The 25,689-nt window shown below is 41.2% G+C and overlaps 1 protein-coding gene across 1 annotated transcript; it reads left to right on the top strand.

Moving 5' to 3' along the window:
• Positions 1-905: 905 nt before the first annotated feature.
• On the top strand, positions 906-25,689 carry LOC142141023 (uncharacterized). Its single transcript, XM_075199084.1, has 3 exons — positions 906-1,134; positions 19,349-19,415; positions 23,103-25,689. Exons 1-3 carry the CDS (start codon positions 991-993, stop codon positions 23,495-23,497), a joined length of 606 nt encoding a protein of 201 aa, XP_075055185.1. The 5' UTR covers positions 906-990; the 3' UTR covers positions 23,498-25,689.

Here is a 25,689-nt window from a genome sequence, read left to right as displayed (position 1 = left end):
CTGACAACTAAAAGCACTATCTTTTCTGAAAGAAACTATAATATTCACATAGTTGGGCATTAAAATAAAAGGTTTTTTTCATACAAAACCAATGCAGCACAAAAACATAACCAGTTTTCTCTTCATTAGGTGCTGGTCATGAAGAGATTAAGCTGAGCTTTATCTCAAAGTATGCCAAAGTCTGTGGGTGCCAATGTGACTACAAAACTGGTTTTATTAACAAATGTTAAGTGTCCTCTTAGGAACTCAAAGTGTTTGGCATTGAGGTCACATTCAGTCTCATTGTGGCAGGTGGAGGTGTAAATTCAGTTACTTTTGATCTGGTTTCATTTTGGGGAAATTTAATTGAGGGAGATTAACTTGCATATTTTAATATGAATTTGCTTGAGATGTAAAGGGTGGTCCCATTCCTAATACATACTTGCCAACTCTCCCGGATTGTCCGGGAGACTCCCGCATTTTGCGAGAGTCTCCCGGACGAGTGTGGCAATCTCCCTGATAGGAAGGGGGAAAAATTCAGTTTAAACGCCGCGATTCACCCGGAATCGCGGCGTTTAGCCCCGCCCCCGCTGTAAAATGACGCGATTTGCGTCATTCAGTCACGGGGGCGGGGCCAAAATGACGCGATTTCGCAGCCCCGCCCCCTGCACGCCCACGTCCCAGCCGGCATCTCCCGGAAAAAGAAAAAGAAATGTTGGCAAGTATGTCCTAATACCTTCCTTTAACTCTCATCGTTAATATTTTCTGCTTTATATGCATAAAATTGGTAATGTTTATTAGTCAAATAATACCCTAGAAAGCGCTTTTACTGTAAGGCATTATATAGTCCTTCCCATATCCAGTTGAAAACAAAAATCTTTTTTTTTTTTTACCACAACCAACTTTGTATAATAACAAGAATCGAAACTGAAAGTGAATAGCAGCCTACTTGCGTTTCCCAAAAGCTGATTGCAGGCAGTTACTGCAGCGTTGTGTGGTCTGCTCTGTGCCATGTCTGTAATGATGGTCTGCGCTTTCTGCCCTGTGCTTGAAGCAAACGAGGAAACAGGACAGTGGCTGAAGACAATTGACGATAACATAGTTGCTCATATCAACTGTATCGCAAGACATGGGAGAAAGCACGTTACTGACAATGTAAGTATATTCACTGAGCAACCATTTCTAATTGCACATTTACCTGTTGCTTTAGGGTTAAATACAGTGGCCTCTTTTGCTTTAGGGCTGCGGTCAATTAACAGCGGTTACTGAATATTTAATATGTCGCACAATCTGGACACACCTAACCTATAACAGGATGCCTCAGTGCTCAGATTGAGCGAGGACTTGTACTCAGGGACTTGATTGTGTACAGAGGTATTTTTTGGAGGGAGAGAAAACATAGACTCAGCCAAGCCCTAGTGTAGTACAGGAAGCTGAATTGTATAGAATGGATGGGGTAGAAAATGTGGGGGTTTCTCTGTTCAAATATATATCCCATTGTGTTATTTAAGGCCATGAACTCTGCTGGAAAGCTGATCTATTGGATCAGAAAATGTTAATTTGGGGTGAAAGCAGGGTAGGCTGGCAAATTTTAGCCCCGGGGGCAAGGCTTGGCTCGGCTCAGCAGACTATTTTAAAAGGGAAAAAATGCAGGTGACCCAGCCCAAAGTAGCCCAATAACGGTACTGGCCCGCCCTGCCCCTGGGTGAAAGGGCCAATTTAGTTAGTCTTAATTGTGTATTTCATGTATTTTTGCATTCTGTGTTTTAGTGGCCTATGTATCAATTACATTTTTCATTAAAATGCCCATATTTAAGTATCCTGTTAATTTATGACTAGGGCATCGCAGCAGATATTGGAGATATCTGCTGCTGTCCCTGTTTCTTCGAACGCAAAAGCAGTCCCCATAGCTTTCTATGGGGACTGCTATTTTGCACCATTTAACAAGTTCTGAAAATCAAAGATTTTCGAAACTTGTGCCCAATGTCTAACGGTGTTAGCCATTGAAACATATGAGGTGAGCATTGCGGTAGAGGGATCTTCGGATCCCTCACTGCAACTTACCTGTTCTCTTCCCCGGTCACTATCGCAAAGGTGGCCACTTTGTGATAGTGACTATAGAGGATGTAGGAGACAGGTCCTCGCAGGGACAGCAGTTTTTCATGACTGCTGTTCCTAGTGAAGAATGTTAATAAATAGTTACAATATTTATATCCTTCTCTTTGCGATAAGCATTGAAATGTATCCTGTTTAAAATCCGGTGGATAATAAATATGCCAAATAATCCGCACCACTTCTCATGAGAGACACATCAATTAATCTATCCTTTGCTGTTGTTACTTGAAAGCTTTATTGTACTGTCAACCTAATTTTATCTCAAAATATTTCCTTGCTATCTGTAATACCTTCAAAGCATATTTATAAGCCTATTTACATCTAAATACTATATTTTATGATTGAACTAACCTGGGTTTAGTAATTCAATTAATATAATACAACATCTTCATCATCATCATCATCGTTCATTTGTAAGGTGCCACAAAACTGTACTGCTGGACAGTCAGGGTTACAAATAATGAAGAATACAAATCGCAAATAAAAACAGAACAATTACATACAAGGTTGAGGAAGGAGGTGCACACGTGAGCCAGATGGCATAGGTGGCCCTGCTCCTGCAGAGGGAGAGGACATTGCTCAGGTATTAGGAGCAAGTGGGACTCTGAGTGGACATGACGGAGAGAACATGTAGAGGGAATAGTATCAGGTCATGCTAAGATAGGCTATAGTAAAGAGGTGGGTTTTGAGAGAGCAGTTGAAAGACTGAAGGTCGGGAGACACTGGTCAGGCAGGGCAGCAAGTTCCATAGGCACAAACCATAACAAAAGCAGTAATTTTGACATCATTTGGGGGCGTTATTATAAATAGCTTGATTCCGCCATTTACTATAACCTATAACAGGGGTCGACAACCCCTGGCACTCGTGCCAAACATGGCACGTGGACCACTTTTGTCTGGCACGACTGAGCTGCGCAGCTGCTTCACTAAAACAGCCGAAGACAGCTGAAACGGAGCTGCTGCGCATTCCCTACAGCTCAGTTTCGTCCATCATCGGTGAAGCAGCTCCAAGGTTTTGCTGTGGAATGGAAGACGTGTGTTGACTTCAAAGGTAAGTATGAGGCACTACTATGTGGCATACTATGAATTGGGCACACAACTTTGTGGCATAACACAAATTGTGTCATAATATGAACTACTGTGTCATAATATGAAATGAGGGTACTACCATGTGGCATAATGTGAAGTGGGGCACCACTGTGTGGTTTAACATGAATGTTTATTTGCTGGTCCCATTAATATTATGATATTAACATCATAAAATAAGACATAATTAAATGTAAAACACACACACGCACGCACACACCCCTTGACACATCTGAGTCCTGCAGCTGCCTACATGGCACGGGGCCCTTTAGTTTATGTGGGGCACTATTGCCCTGCCTATAATCCCACTGTCATAGAAATGTGCTCTGGAATGTGATGTTATTTTTTTCTCTATAAGTTGATCAGTCGAATATATCTAATGATGCATCAGACTAATATGAAGAATTATGAATTTCCAGGCGTTGCATGCGCATGTATATGTTAAAGTGATCTCCATGCAGTACAACCTACAATAATTCTTTTCACCAGACCATGCACATCAGGGGGTAAATGTATCAAGCTGAGAGTTTTCCGGTGGGTTTGAAAAGTGGAGATGTTGCCTGTAGCAACCAATCAGATTCTAGCTATCATTTTGTAGAATGTACTAAATAAATGATAGCTAGTATCTGATTGGTTTTTCAAAATCGCCGAAAAACTCTCAGCTTGATACATTTACCCTCAGGTGTATATTTTCACACCCTGCACTACAAATATAAGTTTACAAATAATGGCATGCTAACTTCAGCTCATACTTGCCAACTCTCACGGAATGTCCGGGAGACTCCCGCATTTTGCGAGAGTCTCCCGGACTCCCGGGTGAGTGTGGAAATCTCCCGAATTTTGCCCACTTCACTAGGAAGTGCCCCACTTCCTAGTGAAGTGGGCAGAATTAGGTCCCAAACGCCGCGATTCCCGGTGAAATGACGCAATTTTGGCCGCCCCGCCCCCTCACGCCTACCTACACTGGCAGGCTCCCGGAAGAGAGCTGAAGAAAGTGGGTAAGTATGCTTCAGCTTTCAGTGTCAGGCTTTGTGCACTGCACTGATTTAATACAGTGGGTGAAGCCGCAAAAGGAGGTGTGTCAAAATTATACATTTTTTTTTTTTTTAAATATATTTTTATTCAGATTTTTGTCAAGTATAAACGGTACAGTATTTGTTATGCTCAAACAATTCATAACAATATTAACAACAATAGTTTGCAAAACAGGTGAGGCATAGAACTCGGAACCACCACAAACGTAATGGTCCGTGGGATTAGTAATGTGCAGATCAAAGAGAGTCAAGAGATATGGTTATGAGATATCCGGAGTACCATGAGGGGGAAAGGGAGAGGAAATAGTGGAAGTGGAACATAGGGGGGAGGCAGTTTGGGAGGGGGGGGGGAGGAGGGGATGTTAGTAAGGGGAAGAGCAAAGAAGAAGGAGGAAGGGGAGGCAGAACCTAGCAAGACTTAGCGCAGACAATTACCAAGGTAACATTGTTTTCATTCTTTAAGAAGGGGAAGGTGTAGCAGAGAAGTAATCTTGCCACCTGTGCCATGTGGAGAGAAATTTGTAAGGGCGATCATTAGCTACACTAGTCATGTGCTCTAGATTGTGTATTTGCCAAACACTTTGAATTAGTTCCAAAACAGAAGGGCTCTCTGATTGTTTCAATTTCTTGGCTATTAAGCATCTGGCTGCGGTCAGGATATGGCCCGGGAGTAACCACATAATTTTGTGGGTGTCGGGGGGTAGTCGAGGGAGGAGAAAGTATGAAAGATGGAATGGAGATCTTAGATTTGACACTTTATAAATAAGGTCAGCTACCTCTTTCCAGAAGGGGATGATTTTTGGGCAGCTTCACCAGATGTGGGACAGGGAGCCACGCTGGCCACAGTTGCGCCAGCAGAGGTCCGAAGATGCCGGATAGATTGTTTTCAGTCTGGAAGGGACTAAATACCACCAGAATAATAGTTTGTAGGAGTTTTCTTTAACGGTTGTACAGATGGAGGATTTGGCGACTGCCTCGCGTATCTCAGTCCATTCCTCAGGATCCAGAGACTCGGCCATCTCCTCCTCCCAGCGAAGCTCATGAGTCTCCTTGTCAGGCAGATTATGATTCAATAGTAGAGAATAGAAGGTAGATATCAAGCCTTTAGAAGACGTTTTGTTTTTACAGAAGGTTTCTAGGGGGGAGCGATTGTGAGGAGCACGAGGGTCTATTAAGGAGGAGAAAATGTGACGAATTTGAAGATATTGGTAAAACACGGAGGACGAGAGATGGAAACGCTTACGAAGATCAGCAAAGGTCGGAAAAAAACCCATTGGGACAATATCGGAAAGAAACAAAATATTCTGTTTTGTCCATTGGGAGAAAGATTTCGGGTTGACCCCTGGAGGGAAAGAGGGGTTATGCCAAAGAGGGAACATCCGCTTGGGGTTAGACAAGAGTTTAAAAGTGCGGGTGCTATATCTCCAAATTTCAATAGAGAAGCGAACTGTAGGGGGGAGGGAGAGCAGGGGAGGAAGGTCCTTAGGGTCTAGCCAGAACAAAATACTGGGAGATAGCATCTGGAGGAGGTCAGCCTCTGTGTCGACCCAAAGCCTAGTTTGGGGGGAAGAATGAGAAAGAACGGCTTGGGTGAGGTGTGACGCCAGGTAGTATTTATGGAGGCACGGTAGCCCCAAACCACCATTCCGGGCGTGACAAAAGAGAACTTTAAGACGAACTCTAGGACGACGGCCGGACCATATAAATTGTGAGATACCTGCCTGGAGATCTTTCAGAAAGAGTGATGGGACGCGTACAGGGAGAGTCTGGAAAAGGTAAAGAATCCTTGGTAGAATATTCATCTTAACTGAAGCCACTCTACCAATCCAAGAAATATACCATGGGGACCAGGACTTAAGATCGCGCTTCAGGGCGGATACTAGTGGGGGAAAGTTGGCCAAAAATAGACGATCATATGTTTTGGTGAGATTGACACCTAGGTATTTAATGTGATGGGGTTGCCAGTGAAATTTGAAGGTGTCTTGCAAGTGAGTTTGGGTGTTCGGTTGGAGATTAAGGGCTAAGGCTTCAGTTTTATCGGAGTTGATTTTAAAGTTTGAAAGGAGACCGTACTCGTTAATTTCAGCAAAAACAGACGGGACAGAGACATGAGGGTTTGTAAGGGTTAGAAGGACGTCGTCTGCATACAGGGCTAGTTTCGCCGATCTTAAACCTGTGGAAATGCCAGATATATTAGGGTTGATGCGAATCCTGGAGGCCAGAGGTTCCATCATTAGGGCAAAGAGGAGGGGAGAGAGGGGGCATCCCTGTCTGGTACCATTCCAGATTAAGAAAGCCGCAGAAGCACATCCGTTAGCCAGGACCGTTGCTGAGGGGTTGAAGTAGAGAGAGGCAATTCCATTGAGGAAGGGACCTTGAATGTTTGATGCTTTGAGAACCTCGCGCATGAAAGGCCATGAAACCCGGTCAAAGGCTTTTTCAGCGTCAAGCGCGAGCACCAGAGCCGGGGTTTTAAGCTTATTTGAAGCATGGATTAAGTTGATGACTTTCCTTGTGTTATCGGCTGCCTGGCGGTTGGGAATGAAACCCACCTGGTCAGGGTGGACCAAGGAGGGGATCACACCGGCCAAGCGGTTTGCTAAAATCTTAGCGAAGAGTTTCAAATCAGTATTTAGTAATGATATTGGGCGATAAATTGCACACAGACTAGGATCCTTACCCTCCTTCGGGATCACCACTATATTGGCTCTGGTGGTGGCGCTGTCAAACTTTTGGCCCTTGAGGATCGAGTTAAAAAGATCTAGGAGCATGGTTGAAAGGACAGGGGGCAACTTTTTGTAATATATGGCCGTGAGACCATCCGGGACCTGGGGCGGAGGAATTTCTCAGAGATTTGACCGTAAGTTTCAATTTGTCCGCAGATATATCCTGACTAAGTGAGGTAGATTGCGATACACTTAGCGCTGGTAGACCACAAGTATTTAAGAATGTTTTAATGCGAAATCTGAGGTCTCTAGGGGGGGAGCGTCAGATTGAAGGTCGTACAGTTTGGAGTAAAATTCCTGGAACCGGTTAGCTATTTTTTGGTGGATCAAATTGCTTACAGGAGGAGGCGTCTAGAATATGAATAATTCTGTTGCGGGTCCGTTTGGTACGTAAACTACGGGCCAAGAGGGCGTCAGCTTTATTTTCTTTCTCGTAGAATCTTTGGCGGAGCCATTTCAGGGTATTGGCTGCTTTAGTGGACAAGAGTTGCTGTAACTGAGCTTTTACAGCTAGGATTCTGAGATTCTGAGAAGTTTTGCGTTTTGGGTAGCGTTGATGCTTCTTGGTGAGGGAGAGAAGCTCAGATTCGAAACCTTGAATCTGAGCTAAGTGAACTTTTTTCTGGGCTGATGACATGCTAATTAAGAGGCCTCGGATAGTGGCTTTATGGGCCTCCCATATAACAGAGTGCGAGATATCCGGGGAGGAGTTGAAGTTCTTGAACTCCTCGATTGACTGTGACACTTTCTGTAAGTTTTCCGGTTTGGTGACAAGGGTGTCATGCATGCGCCAGGATCGATGAGGGCGGACTGCGGGAAGGATATCGACATTAAGAGAGACCGCAGCGTAATCTGACCAGGTAACTGGGATTATATCCGAAGAGCGCAGGGAGGAGGTGGAAGATTTATCTGTGAAAATCATGTCAATGCGTGTATGGACATTGTGAGGGACGGAGAAATGTGTGCATGCACGAGCAGAAGAGTACAAGACCCGCCAAGAGTCATAGAGATCATACAGCTTTTTTAGGGAGCAGAGATGACGAGAGTCTCTAGAGGTCCGCAAGGAGGAGGGTGACGGAGGAGAGCGGTCTAGCTTTGGATCCAATGTGACATTGAAGTCTCCACCCAGAATGACGTGTCCCTTAGCTGACTGAAAAAGTTTAGCAAAGAAATCTGAAAAGAAGGATCCCTGTCCCACATTAGGAGCATAGAGAGTCGCTATGGTTATGGGCGTTTGTGAAATAGATCCAATCAGTATTGTATATCTGCCTTGGTCATCTGTTATTGTAGAATGTACAGTTAATGGAACTGACTGATGGACTAGAATAGCAGTACCGCTAGTTTTGCGAGGTGAGGTAGAATAAAATGCGTGTGGAAAGGTTCTATTTGTAAGGCTTGGGTGCGAGTGTGTGAAATGTGTTTCCTGCAAGAGGACTATGTGAGCCTTCAGGCGTTTTATTTCTTGGAGCGCCATGGTGCGTTTCTGTGGGGCATTGAGACCGTTAACATTTAAAGATATAATCTTGATAGTCATGGAGGGTGTAAAGAAGGAAAGCTTAATGAGGTAAGTCTGCAAGCTAGACAAAGAGGGGGAATCAGAAGAGATGTTAGTATGAAGGGGGAGGAAGGGGAAGGGAAGGGACCGGAGAAGGGGGTCCCAGACTCCAGTTTAAGCCTATGTGGTAGACACATCCTGTGTGTCAATGGGGTTCGTGGGGGTCGTGACTGGCAGTCCAAGTGACAGTCAAGGACCAGAACAAGCTAACAAAATTGTCAAGTCAGAAGGGGGGAAAGTATGGTGAACCTTGGGGAAGGGATCGTGATCTGAGGGGGCATTTTGGGGATGATGTCATGTCCAAGGGGAGGCCCAAGACCTATATCCCGAAACTCCCTACGGACAATGGCATATCATTTGAAATGGCATAAAATCATGTCTAATATAATAAAGTGAAGTATGGGGGGGACATACAGCGAAGTGGGCAACATCGTAAAAGTGGATTAACGACTATATACAATTGGGGAGGGTCTCTCGTCAGGTCAGGAAGAGATTAAATGTGTGCGTTTTAGAGGATCAGGGTTTGTATAGGGGAAAATCTAAGAATCGAGTGGACACAGCAACAGTAACATGTTTTAAATCAACAGCGTCTACGAGGACTAACAACATCTCTAGAATAGCGGACATATCAAAAGGCAGTTATTGGGTAACAATAACCTATCTAGAATACCCTTGTCAAAATAGTATAACTTAGGGAGGACTCACTGTGTAAACATGAGCTCCATATAACATCACACTGACGGGCTATTAAACAGACTTTTTTCAAAAGAGAAAACATTATTTGAAACATCAAACAAGAGTTATTGGAAACAATAGTATCAGGGTGTGTTAACTAACAGAATCAACAAAAAAATAACAGTTACATAGATGAGTACTATTAAGTCGAGTCCTCTGTGGAGAATCCGGGATCTAGATCAGCGCTGATTCGGGGGTCCGAAGAACCTGCATTGGAAAGCAGAGAGAGAGGGAGAGAGAAAAGAAAAAGCAACAGAAGAAAATCACACCAACATAGTTTGTTGAAAACGGGTAGAAGCCCGACGAGGAGACCCAAAAACGAATTAGGCTGTAGACCAAGTAGGTGAAGGGGCTCTTCGCGGAGTGGAAGAGCTGTCTGTGGGCAGGGATGGAGAAGTCATCGGGATGCCCAGTTTCTCCAGCATAGAGAGACCTTCTTCATGAGTCTTAATCCTATGAGAGGAGCCATTATGAGTAACTTGAAGAGCAAAGGGAAAGCCCCATCGATATCGAATGCGATGATTTCTGAGGGCTTTCGTGATGGTGATCAGGTTGCGACGTTTTCTTAAAGTTGAGGGAGCTAAATCCTGAAAAATCTGGATGTTATGACCAGAATAGGAAACAGCTGGAGTATTGCGTGTCGCAGCGATGAATTGATCTTTGACAGTGTAGTAATGGAATCTCATCACCACATCTCTGGGTGGTTGGTCTACGGGAGGTTTGGCCCGGAGAGCTCTATGAGCATGGTCCAATAGAAAGTCGGAGGAAGGAGTGTCAGGAAGGCATTGACGGAGAAGGCCCTCCAAGTATTTAGGTAAAGCCTCAGTGTCGATGAGTTCTGGAATATTCTTAAGGCGGACGTTGTTGCGTCTTGTACGATTCTCAACATCCTCATTGTGTTCTTGCATGTCTGATATTGTTTGGCGCATTTCTGGGAGTTGCTGATCGACTGATTGTTGGTGAGAACAGACATCATCCACTTTGCGTTCTAAAGAATCTGTGCGATTGCCGAGCGCTAGGACTTCAGCTTTAATGTCCTGAATAACCGCTCTCATCTCGGCTTGTATGGTGGTTTGAATGATTTTTAACAGCTCTGGTGGGGAGCAAATTACATTTGAGGATTGAGATTCCTCATGTACCGAGATCGGCGATGACGGGGTTTCAGGTGTGGAGGAGCTCGCTTGCGCTTTGTCTTTGCGGGCAAACATGGCCGCCTGGACAGCTTTTTTCGGTTTGTGAGACATGACACGAGAAATAGGAGAAGCACTGCAACCTAACTGTAGAGTAATATGGACAATGCAAGATGCTAGCGAAAAGACCCCAAGGTTCAAGGGTAGAGACTAGTTACTCCATGTTGAGAGGGGTCTTTCTGTTTTGTTTTTTCTTTTTTTTTTATCCTTCTTTTTCTCCCCTTTTTTTTTTTTTCCTTTTCTTTTTTTTTCCTTCCCTCCCCTTTTCTAAATAAAAACAAAAAAACAAAAAAAAAACAAACCCAAGGAAAGTAGCACTTGAGATTATCAATAAGCAGTTAAGTGCTATGTATCAGCACTAGATGGCGTCAGGGGAATCAAAAAAGCTGACTAAAACCTAGAAGACCAGGGCTGTGAGCTGAAAACTCTGGTCACTAGGTGGCAGGAGGGTACCAGAAAGGACCTGCAGAAAAAACAATGTATACTATGGCCACAAGATGGCAGCACCTCCTATGAAGTTGCAGCAATTTTTAAGTGGGGGTGAAAATGACTGTAAGCACTATCTTTTCCCCCAAAGAAGTCGGCAAAGTTACTTGTTTTAACAACTTGGGACTGTAAGCCTGCTATGCAAAGGTTGCACTTATATGTAGAAATTTGATAGGGCTATAAGTCCTTAGCAGCTCACCTGTGGTCTTATTGAGATGCAGGCTCAGGATCAGTTTACAGGAGTTTTTCCCTGTTCCAATGACTGGCCAGGCGCTGTGCTGATGGCCCCTTCAGGAGGGCACAGTGACCCCAGGAGATGTGGCTGAAGGCTGCAGTCAGGCATGATAGATGGGCAGCTTACTCGGAGGCTCGCACTCTCTTTAGGTCACCGGGAGTTGATATAAAAGGCGCCCGTGAGCGGATGCAGCCCTGTCTTCACAACGCTGAAGCCAGGCAACAGCGGTAAGTGCCGTGTGGGGGGTAGTGCAGCTGGGATCGATCGCCGACTCTCTCTGTCTCCCTTAACTCCTCACCGCTGTCCTAACCCATCCAGTGCTGCAGCCAGGAACGGTTAATGTTGTATGGAGACTTGAGCACTGCTCTCTCTTCGCGCCAAAATGGACGGAGTGGAAGACCAGGGGGAAATATGAAGCTCCAAGAGTAAGAAACTCAAAAAAAAAGCTATGTCGGGGAAGCAGCGCTTTTGCCTCTATCCACTGGTGGTAGGTGAGAATAGATCTAAGCAGCTGTAATGGCAGGTGACGGTGGGAAAAGTTTTCAGCAGACGGAGCCTCTAGAAAACTTGACTGGCCATCTTGGCTGTCAGGCCACGCCCCCCAAAATTATACATTTTTATGTCCTCAGCTTTATATTTAAGACTCTGGTTAAATTTTCCAATTGTACCTTTGAATGTTTATATTATTTTGTTAAAATTGCATTTATAAATGTGCTTTCCCATGTTAAGTCTGCTTGGTTAGTGAAAAAGACAGTATACACTTATGTTCAGTTACCAGCATCTCCGAGGACACTTAAAAATCAGATCACTTTAATAGGGGAAAAGCGGCTCTGCAGCTACCTGCAAAAGAGGGAATGCACACTAAATCATACTTACCAACTTTGTAGTGTTGCCCTCAGGGAGATACCAGAGGGCGAGTTAAGTGGGTGGGCGGAAGAGGGAGGGGTGCGGCAAATTGCGTCATTTTGCTCCTGCAACACAATGACGCAAAAGTGTCATTTTGCCACTGGGTTGTGGTCAGAATAGCGCAATTCACGGTGAATCACGTCATTGAGGCTCCCATCCTACCCACTTTACTGGGAAGTGGGCAGGATGCTGGAGCATAGCCCAGGAGACCTACCTGTAATTCAGGAGTCTCTCAGACATTCCGAGAGAGTGGGATAGTATGCACTAAAGGCACAATAGCCACCTCATTAAAATACCTCACACTACGGGAAAGATTCAATTAGACGCGAGGTGTCTCCGGAACGTCCACATGATACCTTGCAGCAGACATTTGACAGAAATCTCCACTCGTTTTTCCTTACACCTCTATGTGGTGTGAGGAAAAATAAGCTGAGATTTCTGTAAAGATTAATATTGTAATTGCTGACATGTAATTGCGTATCATGATGTCCGTGCGCCACATCACTAGCAGATGAATCTAACTGAAATCTCATTATTGCATGTGGGCTCAATGTGCAGAGTAAAACAAAAAAGGTGTCTCTAGCGCAAAACCTCAAAATGTACAGAATATGACAGCAGCCACCTATATAACACTCTGATCCACCAATAAGTTAAAATCTAAATGCTACAAACATATATATATATAGGCACGGCGCTAATATAAATAATACATACAATATTACATCAATATCTAATGATGCATATATAGTCTGGTGATAAGTACTGGTCAGTCTAGAACCATAATAGTTGATGACGGAGGGTCATCAGTACTTATCACCATCAGTTTATGTCCATGTTTTGACTATTGGACAGTCGTCTGTTATGGTTTGAAGCGATTGAAGAAACGATTTCAGTGAGATCTGATAGAGGCTATATATGCATCATTAGATATTGATGTAAAATTGTATGTATTTATATTATCGCCGTGCCTATGTATACGTTTGTTTGCATCAATATGCAGAGTGGCTGCAATGTAGGGGTGGTAATCTGTGCAGTTTTTACATAAAGTACATTAAGGGGCATATTCAATTGAGCACGAGTGAAGACACTCCGCATTACCGCAACATCATGGATTTCCCTTCGCCCCCCCATGGGGTTGCGAAGGGAAATCCGCAATGTTGCGGTACTGTATTACCATAGAAAATCTGAACATCGCGGCTAATTTAATATGCCCAAATAATCTTTTATAAGCATCTAAACATGGGCCTAAATAACTACATTGTTTCCAGCAGATAGCATGCATTGTTTTAGAACAGGGGTGTCCAACCTTTTAGCTCCCCTGGGCCACATTGGAAGACGACGAGTTGGTTTGGGCCGCACATAAGATACACTAACAATAACGATAGCTGATCATCCAAAAAACCATAGAAAACATAGTTAACATATATATATATATATATATATATATATATATAAGAGAAAAAAAGTTATATATATATATATATATATATATATATATATAAATCACTTTTTTTTCAAATCCCCCTATACTTACCTTTCAATTGCCCTGTTCAAAAAATCCTCTAGTTATTATACTACAATCACTTTTTGTATTGTTTCGATGCAATATCAATAAAGTGAATTTAAGCCAGGCATTGTATATCAGAGTGCCCTGACCAGGCCTGCGGTACCTGACATATACATCACTGTGACCCCAAACTGTGACCTGTTTTGCTAATTACACCACTATGTTAGTTAAGGGATAACAACTTATAATGGGCCAAAGAGAATAATATATAATGCCCCATTAGTATTACAAGTAGAAGTATGTAGCAGGGAGATAAGGTCCATGATGCTCCAGGACCAGGTGACTTTTATTCACTGGTCAGTGTCCCTTGAAATAATAAAAAAAATCCCTCTTAACTTACCTTTTAATCGGCTTGTTCTCCTGTCCTCTTCTCTTCTTTTCTCCAATTCTGTGCTGCTGATTGTTCTTTCGCGCGGGTGACTCCTCTGTGCTGCGCTCCGCAATGGATGTTGGGCGTGATGACATCCCGCGGGCCACGGGTTGGACAACCCTGTTTTAGAATCTTATTTAGAATTAGAAGTATATCCAGCTACAGTATTCTCACTTCCAATTTAAATTACTGGTGGCATTGGTGCCATGGGTTCTATAGCAACCAGGACACTGTCTGTGTTAAGCTTGTACGTTCTACCCATGTTTTGTGGGTTTCCTCTGGGTGCTCAGGTGTACTCCCACAGACCAAAAACATACTGGTAGGTTAATGTTAGTGTTTGTATGGTAGAGCATTACAACTGTAAGCTCTACTGAGGCAGGAGCTGATGTGAATGAGTAAACATTCTTGGCAAAGTGCTGCATAATAATAGCCACACTATCAAAATATTACAAATAATAATAATACCATGAGAATATCCTTCTCTGTTGCTTCTATCATCATCATCATCATCATTTATTTATATAGCGCCAGCAAATTCCGTATAGCTTTACAATTGGGAACAAACATTAAAAAAACAATACTGGGTAATACATACAGACAGAGAGGTAAGAGAACCCTGCTCACAAGCTTACAATCTAAGGGACAATGGGAGTTTAAAGCACAAGGACATGTGCTATATCATATTGCACACTGGACCAGCTAGAACGCAAAGGTAAAAGTACTGAGTGGGCTGTGTGTGTACCAGTGTTGGTCAGAAGGTTGTTGTCTTGTGTAGAGGGTGGTAATAGGGGAGATTAAGATGGTGGTTGAGGAATGTCATAAGCTTGTCTGAAGAGGTGGGTTTTCAGAGAACGCTTGAAGGTTTGGAGTCTAGAGGAAAGTCTTACTGTGCGAGGGAGGGAATTCCACAAACTGGGTGCAGCCCGAAAAAAGTTCTGTAACCGAGCATAGGAGGATGTGATGAGAGTGGAAGAGAGATTCAGATCTTGTGCAGAACGGAGGTGTTGAGTAGGGAGATATTTTGAGACAAGTGAGGAAATGTATGTCGGTGCAATTTTGTTGACGGCCTTGTATGTTAGTAGAAGAATTTTATATTGGATTCGTTGAAATACAGGCAACCAATGTAGAGACTGACAGAGTGGCTCAGCAGAGAAAGAACGGTTTGCAAGGAAAATCAATCTAGCCGCTGCGTGCATAATGGATTGTAGGGGTTCAAGTCTGACTTTGGGAAGAACAGTAAGGAGGGAATTGCAATAGTCGATGCGGGAGATGATGAGTGCATGAATTAAGGTTTTTGCAGTGTCTTGTGTGAGATATGTTCGTATTCTGGAAATGTTCTTTAGATGTATGTAACATGATTTAGATATGGAGTTGATGTGGGGAATAAATGATAGTTGTGAGTCAAGGATAACATCTAGGCAGCGAGCTTGCGTGGTGGGATTTATGGTCATGTTATCAACAGAAATAGAAATGTCAGGCAGGAGGCTTCTGTTTTTGGGTGGGAATATTATTAATTCAGTTTTTAAAAGATTGAGTTTGAGTTGGCGAAAAGACATCCAAGATTAAATGGCAGAAAGACAGTCAGTAATGCGAGACAACACAGATGGTGAAAGATCAGGAGAGGATAGATAGATTTTTGTATCATCCGCATAGAGATGATACTGAAATCCAAAGGAGCTTATTAGTTTTCCAAGAGAAGTGGTGTAGATAGAGAATAGCAAAAGACCTAGGACTGAGCCTTGCGGTACTCCAACTGATAAAGGAAGCGGAGCAGAGGTGGATCCAGAGAAATTAACACTGAAAGAGCGATTAGATAGGTAGGATGAGAACCAGGATAGGACAGTGCCTTGAAGACCTAGGGATTGTAGCGTTTGTATGAGGAGAGTGTGGTCAACAGTGTCAAATGCAGCAGAGAGATCTAGGAGAATTAGAAGAGAGTAATGGTTTTTACTTTTTGCTGTGATCAAATCATTGACAACCTTGGTCAGCGCAGTCTCTGTGGAGTGTTGAGAGCGAAAGCCTGACTGAAGAACATTGTTTGCTGTAAGAAAGTGTGTGAGGCGAGTGTAGGCAATTCTCTCGAGAAGCTTGGAGGGGCACGGGAGCTGAGAGATAGGGCGGTAATTTGCAAGAGAGTTTGGGTCAGAATTTTGTTTTTTTAAAATGGGAGTAATCACTGCATGCTTGAATAGTGATGAAAAAATACCAGTAGAAAGAGATAGATTACAGATTTTAGTTAGAGGGGGAATGAGCACAAGAGACAGGGACCTACTAATTTGTGAGGGAATGGGATCAAGAGGACAGGAGGTAGAGTAGGAAGATGAGAACAGAGTAGAAACTTCTTCATTTGTGGGATCAAATGAAGAGAGAGTATTAGAGGGTGCTACAAAGGAATTGAGCTGATTGCTTGTCGCGGGAGATGATACCATTTCAAGTTTGATCTTATCTATTTTGTCGTTGAAATAGGAAGCAAGTTCCTGGGCACGGATGGTAGTTGGAGGATTTGGGGCGGGAGGATTTAGAAGAGATTTAAATGTGTTAAAAAGGCGTTTGGGGTTAGAAGCCTGAGCATAGATGAGAGATTGGAAGTATGTTTGTTTTGCAGTGTCCAGGGCATTTGTATAGGAATGGTAGATACCAGTATATGTGATGAAATCATTAGAGGTGCAAGATTTATGCCAGTGACGTTCTGCTTATTGTAGAGTTCGTGTTACTTTAGTTTACCACGGTTGGCAACGAAGTCTACGTAGAGTATGAAGAGTCGCTGGAGCTACGTGATCAAGGGTAGTTGCTAGGGTTTGGTGAATATGGGGTACTGCCTGATCAGGGGAGGAGAATGTAGAAATTGGGGAGAGAAGATGTTGGAGAGAGGTGGGAAAACTGTTGAAGATCAATAGAGTTGATATTCCTGCGGTTGTGAGGAGGCTTGGAAGAGTTTGACACTAGGGAGGGTAAAGAACTGGGGGTGAGCGAGTATCTAATAAGGTGATGATCCCAAAGGGGGAAAGGAGTGTTAAGGAAATCAGAAACTGAGCATTGTCTAGAGAAAACAAGATCAAGACAGTGGCCATCCTGATGAGTAGCGGATTCAATCCACTGGGAGAGGTCAAGTGTGGAGGGTAGAGAGAGTAGATTGGAAGTAGCATTGGAACGTGGATTAGAAATAGGGATGTTGAAATCACCCATGATGATGGTGGGGATGTTAGAGGATAAGAAGTGAGGGAGCCATGCAGAGAAGTGTTCAAGAAATTGTTGGTGTGGACCAGGGGGGCGATAGATGACAGCAACACGCATAGAGAACGGGTTAAAAATCCTAACAGCATATACTTCAAAAGATGTGAACGTGAGTGATGGGACATTTAGTAGAACTGTGAACGTGCACTGTGGGGAGAGAAGTAGTCCAACCCCCCCCCCTACCCATCCTTGTCTGCCTCCCGGTCTGGGGGTGTGGGTGAAATGGAGACCACCATGTGAAAGGGCTGCAGGTGAGGCAGTGTCTGAATGCGTGAGCCATGTTTCTGTTATTGCTAGACGGTTTAGGTTGTTTGAGAGGAAGAGATTGTGTACAGAGGTAAGTTTGTTAGAAACAGAGCGTGCATTCCAAAGGACACATTTAAAGGACTTTGGAAGAGAGGGGAGACATATATATATATATATATATATATATATATATAGTGTTCAGATATATGCGTGTGGGAGAATTGAGGGGGACTTGGATTAGGTAATATATATCCACCGGCTAATAGAAGCAGGGAGGAAGAAAGGTAGGAAATATGATTGCAAGATGTGTGTCTTTTTAGTTTCTGGCGACAGGGTGAGGCTGTTAAAGTTATTGAATTTAAATAGCAAAAGAGTCCATGAGTGTTCACTAGAGGTGAGTGAAGTAATGATGGGGCAATGAGGACAGAGGTGTGTGTTGCAGCATGGGTGAGGGATGATATAGTCCTAAAGATAATGCCATGAAAAGAGAGAAAGAACAATATTTTGGTAAGCATTGGGATTTATGAGTAAAATTGCAAAAATTAGTGAATTAAAAGAATTAGCTAAATTGCAATGTCCTGTGTAACCAGAGAATTAGTGCAGAGTGAGGCTGCAGCAAATGTAGTTTATTCATGGATGTCTGGATAGTATAGAGTAATGATGTGGGAGCCATGTGGGGAAGTGGGTAAAAGTGTTGAATGTAGAGAAATAAAGAGCAGGTGATTGAGTAGCTGAGTTTTTGGAGAGTCATGAGAGAGGAGAGTGGTTCAAATTCAGTATAATTTCTTCCTACTTGTGATGGCAGACAAAGCATTAAGTAGAATTGAAAGCACAATGATGAGATAGGGGACTGAAATAGCTGTAGCATGGGTAGGGAGTGGCTGAGCAAGTAGTACAGCAGGCTGATTAAACAGAGGCAATGTTGCAGGTAAAATAAACTGACAAATAAAACAAACATTCATGAGCTGAGTAAACAATAAGATCAGAGTCCATTACAGTCTTCATGTTGTGAAGCTTGTAGAAAGAGAGAGATGGAAATATCAGGGGTAGAATATGGTTTTTCAAGTGAATACTGACTGTTGTCCTTGTGTTCCTGTGATAATAGGCAGAGTGTTCTTCTCCTGTTTAAGTCCGGTATAACTCCGAATTATGCTGTTTAAATGTTTTTGTTTTACACTTGTATCTATACACTTATAGCAATACACACTAACTATGCAGCCATTCAGCAATGAATATATAAGATTAACAAACACATGTGATCAGTGTTCTTCAATCAAGCCCTCAATAAACCCCCCCAACAAACCCTAGCAATAAAAGGTTTAAACAAACAAACAGTGAAAGGACAACTTACAATAAGGCTGTAGTAATTACCGTTTGAAATAAAATTGCACTTTCTTAATTTCAGATCAGACTCTGTTGCAATAAGGCTGTAGTAATTACCTGTTGATGAAAGAAAGGAAGCAGAGATTAGACACTTCTCATAGCCTGTGTAGAGTAAACTGATAACTTATAAGATGTCCGGTATAACTTTGAATTATGCTGTTTAAATTCTATGTGACTGAGTTGAAGTATGTGGAATATAAAAATGTTTTCAGACATGAAAAAAAAGTGCTGCTTTATCAGCATGTGTTTTACGTAGAGTCGTCCTGTTCCTCCAGGCTATGAGGACATAATGCACATTGTTTAAATTATTTTACAAATTTGTTCCTACCATTTTGTTTATACATTTTCCTCATGTATACAGACAAGCATGAATGCAATTCATACAGAGAGTTGAAAGGGTGGTACCAATGGCCTGTAACTCCTATAAAGCAATGAGCTTAGCTCTTGATTTACTTGTTCTTGTTTTACTTATAAGGATTTGTTTCTTATTTTTGTCTGTAGAGTAAACATTTTGAAGACCAAGAGAGGCTTAAAAACCGGGTATCAGGATCCAGTGGTACAGAAGCAGGTTAGTGTCTTCTTATAACATTTAAGCTGCTTCTGATTGGCTATTTGTGTATTGGCCTCACCATTCATTAGCGTTGTAGTTATATTATATCAAGTCACATCAGTTTGGCATTACTATTTTATCATTTATTTGCGTGCTAATGTGGTTACTAATGTTATTTGAGTATCATAAACAATCCTGGAGCATTCTCAATACAACTACAGGATGTATTCTAAGTCCCACATTATATTCAGTACATAATCTCATGCCACTGACCTCGAGTTGGGACACATTCCCTGCAATCATTGCACTATATGAGCAATTAGCTAACATGCTGCATTGCCAGATTATTTTGTTTTAGCAACTCTGTTTTAGTTACTCTTGTGTTTTTCCTAACTGATTCTTGTGTTTGAGCCTGGTTTTGGCTGGCTACTCCTATTGTTCTTACTTCCTGGCATTGGCCGAGTACATTTCTGGCTCTCATTCCCTGGCTAAACATTCTGAGCTTGCGCCTATGGTACTCAGGCGATTGGCATCATCTCAATCTGATCTTGTTCCTGTTTACATAATATGTGTACCTTGGCTGGTCTAACTATATTCCTCAGCTAAGTAGTTTCAGTCCATATTATAAATGAACATAAATATATTCAATTTATGCTCAACACACAGTGCAACTAAATACCAGTAAGCACCTCTGTCTTTAAAAGAAGAAGGGACTGCTGAAGGCGAACAGCACTCTAGCCTGTGTACTTATATGTGCTATTGGATACTCAGGCTCATCAATGGCAAGAATAATTTGGCCAAATAAAATGCGTTCCACCGGGGACACAACTTCTGACATCCATTGTTTCATTCATGAAACGCTGGTACAGATGAATTGGATACAAGACCAGCTGAGAAATCTACAAGCTGCTGGCGTAAAGTTTACCTTAGTCTGCGTTTCATGTGGAAACAATGTTGACTTTACCAAACTCCATGCAAAAGTTGATACTTGTCAGAATCTGCATTGCCTATATTGCAGCATCGCCTTAGGATGCTGCATTCTCTCTGCAGCTCCTGCCTCCTGCACTATTTTGGTATAATTTGTATTAGCCTTGCAGTACCTCTGATTCACCAGAGGTGCAGCTATTGTATCATTGCCTCTTCCCTCACTAGCAGTGGTTAACCTTCTGCTGCTGTTAATTACTGCACCTGTTCTCTGCATATTTATGCCTGCTTTCCACAGCTCACTTTTGTTAGTCATTGATGTTGTTTTTGTTTAGCTGCTGTTACAACTGCTTTTGTTTCCTGGGACTACTGCAAGATGCTAACTCATCCCTGTTCTTGATTTCATTTTACTCAGTTCACCTGTACCAGCCGTATTCTCTGTTATTTACCTCCTTTCAGAGTCACCCAGAGGATCCATTGTTTAGTCTCGGCAATATCTGACTTGTACCTTTTCCTGCACTATTCTGGACTATGTTTGCTCAATAAGTTGTTATATTTTCACCATAGTCCGGGCTCCATAGCTGTAATTTCCGGCTTTTAGCACAGAAGTGTGACAATACTTCCTTTGGGGTTTTGGATGGAGCAACACCATTAACTAGAGGATTAGCCAATTACTCCTACCTTCAACCTCTTTTGAACTTCTTTGAGGATTAGTTCAATATTTAATTCTGTAATTTCCAGCAAATTAAAAATAACACTTTATCACTCTACTATATTCTCTCCTCAGAACAGTCCACATTTTAGCAGTCTGAAAAGTGACCTGCAAAATCTGAAGTAAAAGAGGACATTGAATATTTTGAAGTAATAGTGGACATTGGACCCTAGTGGTATAACTTAATGGATATGTCCACTTTTCTATAACTATAAATAATAATTTCCTACTTAGTAGCACCACTAGTAGTAGAGTGTGCAATGTCAATCAACCAAAACGGAGCTTTAGTTATGCAATCAAGATTGTGCTCTACAGTTGTCCTGGACAACCAGGGACAACATAAAGCTGTGACTGGATCATGTAGAAATTTATTACAATTAGTGGCGCAGGCGCCAATTTATATCATTGCAAATGTACTGATTTTTGATACTGTGCTATATTTCTGTATCAGCAACGTACTGATTTCTGATACAATAGGCAAATGTTGGAGGAAATTTGATTTGTAACTTCTGAGACAGTATGTCAAGATTTGGTTTTTTTGTAACGTTTCTAGAGGAAATCCTTATTAAGGCTAATTAGACCTCTTTCATGTGAAGTGGCCAACACTGGTTTAGCCTGAAAACACAGCAGGGGACCGTTACCTCTCTTTCCTAAGTGGCATTTTTGTCCTGTGTGTTAGAACCTATCTAATCAATGTAAACAGCACGTTATGTGGGAAATCACAGATTTGTGTAGATTTTGTATAAATTGCGTTTAAAATCCAACTTTAAAGAACATCTCACATCCTTATGTTAATCTTTGAATTAACTATTTCAGACTTCTTGGGGCTTGCTCGGAAAAGGGGGCTAGTTTACCCCCTGCCAGGCTGTGTCTAAAACTGTATAAAAAGCAGTTTGACCATGTAAGGTATCAATATACCATCTGTACTTTCTGGATATCACTAGTACCACAAACTAGTGTATGTAACTGTCCTTTTCAGGACTTCCTGAGCTAATAAACATCATAATCATTTATCTAGTACATTATAGAACATTTTAGCTATAATCTGATTGGTTGCTATAAGAAACACCTTCTTTTTAGAAAATTTGATATATCTACCTCTAAAAAGTGTGAGTTTATTTATAATCATACTAATAGCCCATTTCTTGACAATGTTCAGTACCTTTGAAAAAGACTTGTTTTACTCCTTTGTAGGTAGTTACATCATGCTTATATGCTATTTATTGCTGATTGCAGGCATTACAACCATTTGCACTGTGTTGAGTTGCTAGACGGAAACATTTACCTTTGGGAACAAACACACGCGAATGGCTAAGGCTATTCTGCCAGCACACCACTATGGAAAAATGGGTGTGACAAAATCAATGTAGACATGGTTTATCTAATGAGGGTGTGGTTTATATGACCAATGAAATATATGATGATTTGTTATGTCAAAGAACTATAATGAAATGCCAGCCCTATTTGACTAGTATCAAAAGCAGAGACTATTCTGGTGACCACTATACAATCCAGAGAGCATTTAATTGACCTATATTCAATACACAGAATATCCTAGTGATCGGCTGCTTCAGTCTCCCCCCACACTCCAAAAACATACTGGTAGGTTAATTGGCTACTGACAATCTTCAGTGGGACAGGGACTGATGTCAATGACAAATATTCTCTGTACAGCGCTGCAGAATTGATGGTGCTATATAAATTGATGATGATGAGGGCATGTGGAGCTATTTTGAAGCAAGTTGATGGTCTAAGTAGCATGTGATGGAATTTTGGAGCAGATGATGCACTGTGACTGAAAATACGACCACTGTGTTGTCTGAAATATTGTGTCGCACAGAGCACTTTGTCTGCATGTTCTGGTTTCAATGTCAACCGTACTTCCAGATGTTGGCTGTAATTTATTTTCACATGTCCAAATGAAATTCAGTCATATTCTCTTGGAATCTGCCCTAAATAATGTGAGTCAAATGTTTGCCACAATCTGCATAATGTAAGGATAGTATTATAAAACATAAATTACGTGCATTTGAAACTAGAAAACATTTATATCTTTATTTATTTTGCAGAAAAGCAGATCCAGCCAAGGTTGAGTTCTAGGATCAACCATGAAAAAAGGGAAACTGCGTCACTCCAAACATCAATCCAGTCCAATGAACCTTCATCTTCAGTATCTTTGAGTAGTATAGATGTGAATGCCTCTGAGAACACTTCTTTTTCTGAGTATTTTCAGTTCACAGTTATAAAACTTATACAGAACCTCCAAGAAGAGATGCAGCTAAAGCAACAACAAGAGCAGGATGATGATGCAATTTTTGCCAAAATTCTTATTTCGTATCTGATGAAAGTGCCAGAAGAGAAAAAATTGGACACTCAAGTTAGACTTCTTAAAGTTCTATCATCAGTTTTGGATCCAAAACCATATCGGCCGCAGCAACTAGCAGCTCATGCATGGACCCCATAAATTAAACAAAGACGTTCACCTACATCTCCCCACTACAGACACAAACATACTCAGCTTACACTAAAACTCAGACACAACACACATTCATAACCAAACACAATAAAACTAGGACCACCTACATGACCTAGAAATCTTCCATCTTCTACTCACTGTTCCATTTCTGGTCGGCTTTTGATGCCACGTTGTTTACTGGCAGGGAAAAGTGTTCATGATTTGCATGTTGACTTATTTAACCCCTTTTATGCCATATTGTTGAGACCAAATTTTATACTTCTATAATGCCTTGGTTACACCAAAAAATTTTATTACCTTTTTCTAACAGATATTATTTCATAGTTACTATTTTGGGACAAATGGCTTTCTTTTGATTAAGTATATATATGTTTATTTTATTTGGACTTTATAACTAACACAAATTTGACATAGGAAAAGCATTGCATTTAACATGGTTTATCGTGGATTTTCACAGAATTAGCACTGACCATGATTTCTGCTATTATATCTATATTTCTAACAAGTAGTTTAGTCTATTGATGTGAGGCATTTTAAGTTGTGTGTGAATTATTATTGTTTTTCATTTGTACACTCAACTTTACTGTATATTCAAAAATGAGTTAAAAAAAATAGCAAAAAGGAAGAAAACTCAGGTGGTATTTCACACTCCTTATTCAGGTATTTAATAGAATTAGCAATGCAATTTACCTATCACTGTATTCAGGCATTCCACATGACATGAAACACTGGATTGCAATCCTTCATTCTACAGAGGAAGTTTTTGTTACCATAATAACATTCATTTTGTACTTTAGGAACATGGTTAATTAACAAGACTGGGTCCCATGGTAGGAATATTTTGCCACTCCAGCTGTTCCAGTATAACGACTGTGGTCCTTAAGACAAACAAAGAAACAGTGGTTTCTGAATATTGGTAAAGAACCTCTGTCCACTACACAGGTTAACATTCAGCAAAATCCAATAGGAAAACATGTAACTGTTGGATCCAATTTTGCAAACTATCTCGTTACCCAAACCAAAAACAGTCCAAAAGCTCCCACTCTTAAACTAAGATTCATCATCTAACATACTACCATATATATCAAATACAGGAGCCCCAATTAAAGGTTGTTAAAGTCTCCATTGCAAAGCTCAAAATATATATATCATGAATATCATGCATCATATCCAATACAGTATATCTTTATTAATATATTCTCAAAACAAGTTTATTGTATATGTTTTATTATGCAGACGTAGTTACAAATTCTTTGGCAAAACCTTTAGAAAATAAAAAATCCGTCTGGAGAAACATATCAGTAGTAAAAGGAATATCAAAATACATAAAGGACCAACAAACCCTTACATTATTTATTGACACATTTTAACACAAACCACAATTGTAATCCAGCAAAAATGGATATGTATAGGAATAGTATTAATTCTCCATAACATAGAATGAGGGGACAGAAAACATACCACCCTTAAAATGGAAACATTTTGGATAGATCCTCTGTGTAGCAGACATCCATTGGTTTTAAATGAATACTTCAATTTTATGCTATCTTGAAGTAGCCTTATTGCTTGTCTGCTCCACATAGTATTAATAATGTTCATTAAATAGAGGACTAGTTATCCTCTTTATTGATATTTTACAACTTTTAAAATATTTTAATTTTTTTAATCTATAATTAACATATTAATAACATCTTTATGTTCTAATGGTAATGATTAAATAAAGTTTTATAGTAGTGGTGGTACAGAAGGAGGGGGTGGACTGGGAAGGCACCATATATAGCATTAATACATCAACGTAGCAAGTAAATTGTATTGATGCAACAGGTATACAGGGTTGTATATCTGGTCATGGAACTGTTAAATTTATCCAATAAATATAGAGGTGCTCATTTAGAGTTGGACTGAAGTCTGTTTGTTTGCATAAAGTAAGCATTTTTGTACTGCGTATTTGCACCAAAAATGTGTGTACATACACACAGTCTTGCAAATCTTTGACTTGTGTCTCAAATCTGGAAAGGTAGAACAGGAGGGAAAGATCGGTCAAGCTTAGACCAAGTATAGTAAGGGTGTGTTCACAAAATGACGACAAGAAAACACTTCTTTTGTAATAATTGTGTATGAGCCCCAAACATGTCCTGTGTTTTGGAGGAGTTTGAATTAATAACAGTGCAGGAATGGTT

The sequence above is a fragment of the Mixophyes fleayi genome, chromosome 2 (genome assembly GCF_038048845.1).
Source record: "Mixophyes fleayi isolate aMixFle1 chromosome 2, aMixFle1.hap1, whole genome shotgun sequence".
NCBI lineage: Eukaryota > Metazoa > Chordata > Amphibia > Anura > Limnodynastidae > Mixophyes > Mixophyes fleayi.
The sequence above is the reverse complement of the archived record's forward strand: the minus strand, read 5'-3'. Positions and strand labels throughout refer to the sequence as shown.

Excerpts from the sequence above, each read along its gene's own strand:
- LOC142141023 (XM_075199084.1), top strand. The coding sequence starts at position 991 with ATGTCTGTAATGATGGTCTGCGCTTTCTGCCCTGTGCTTGAAGCAAAC. Across the intron at positions 1,135-19,348 it reads GAAAGCACGTTACTGACAAT|AGTAAACATTTTGAAGACCA; the intron begins GTAAGTATATTC and ends TTTTGTCTGTAG. Across the intron at positions 19,416-23,102 it reads ATCCAGTGGTACAGAAGCAG|AAAAGCAGATCCAGCCAAGG; the intron begins GTTAGTGTCTTC and ends TTTATTTTGCAG.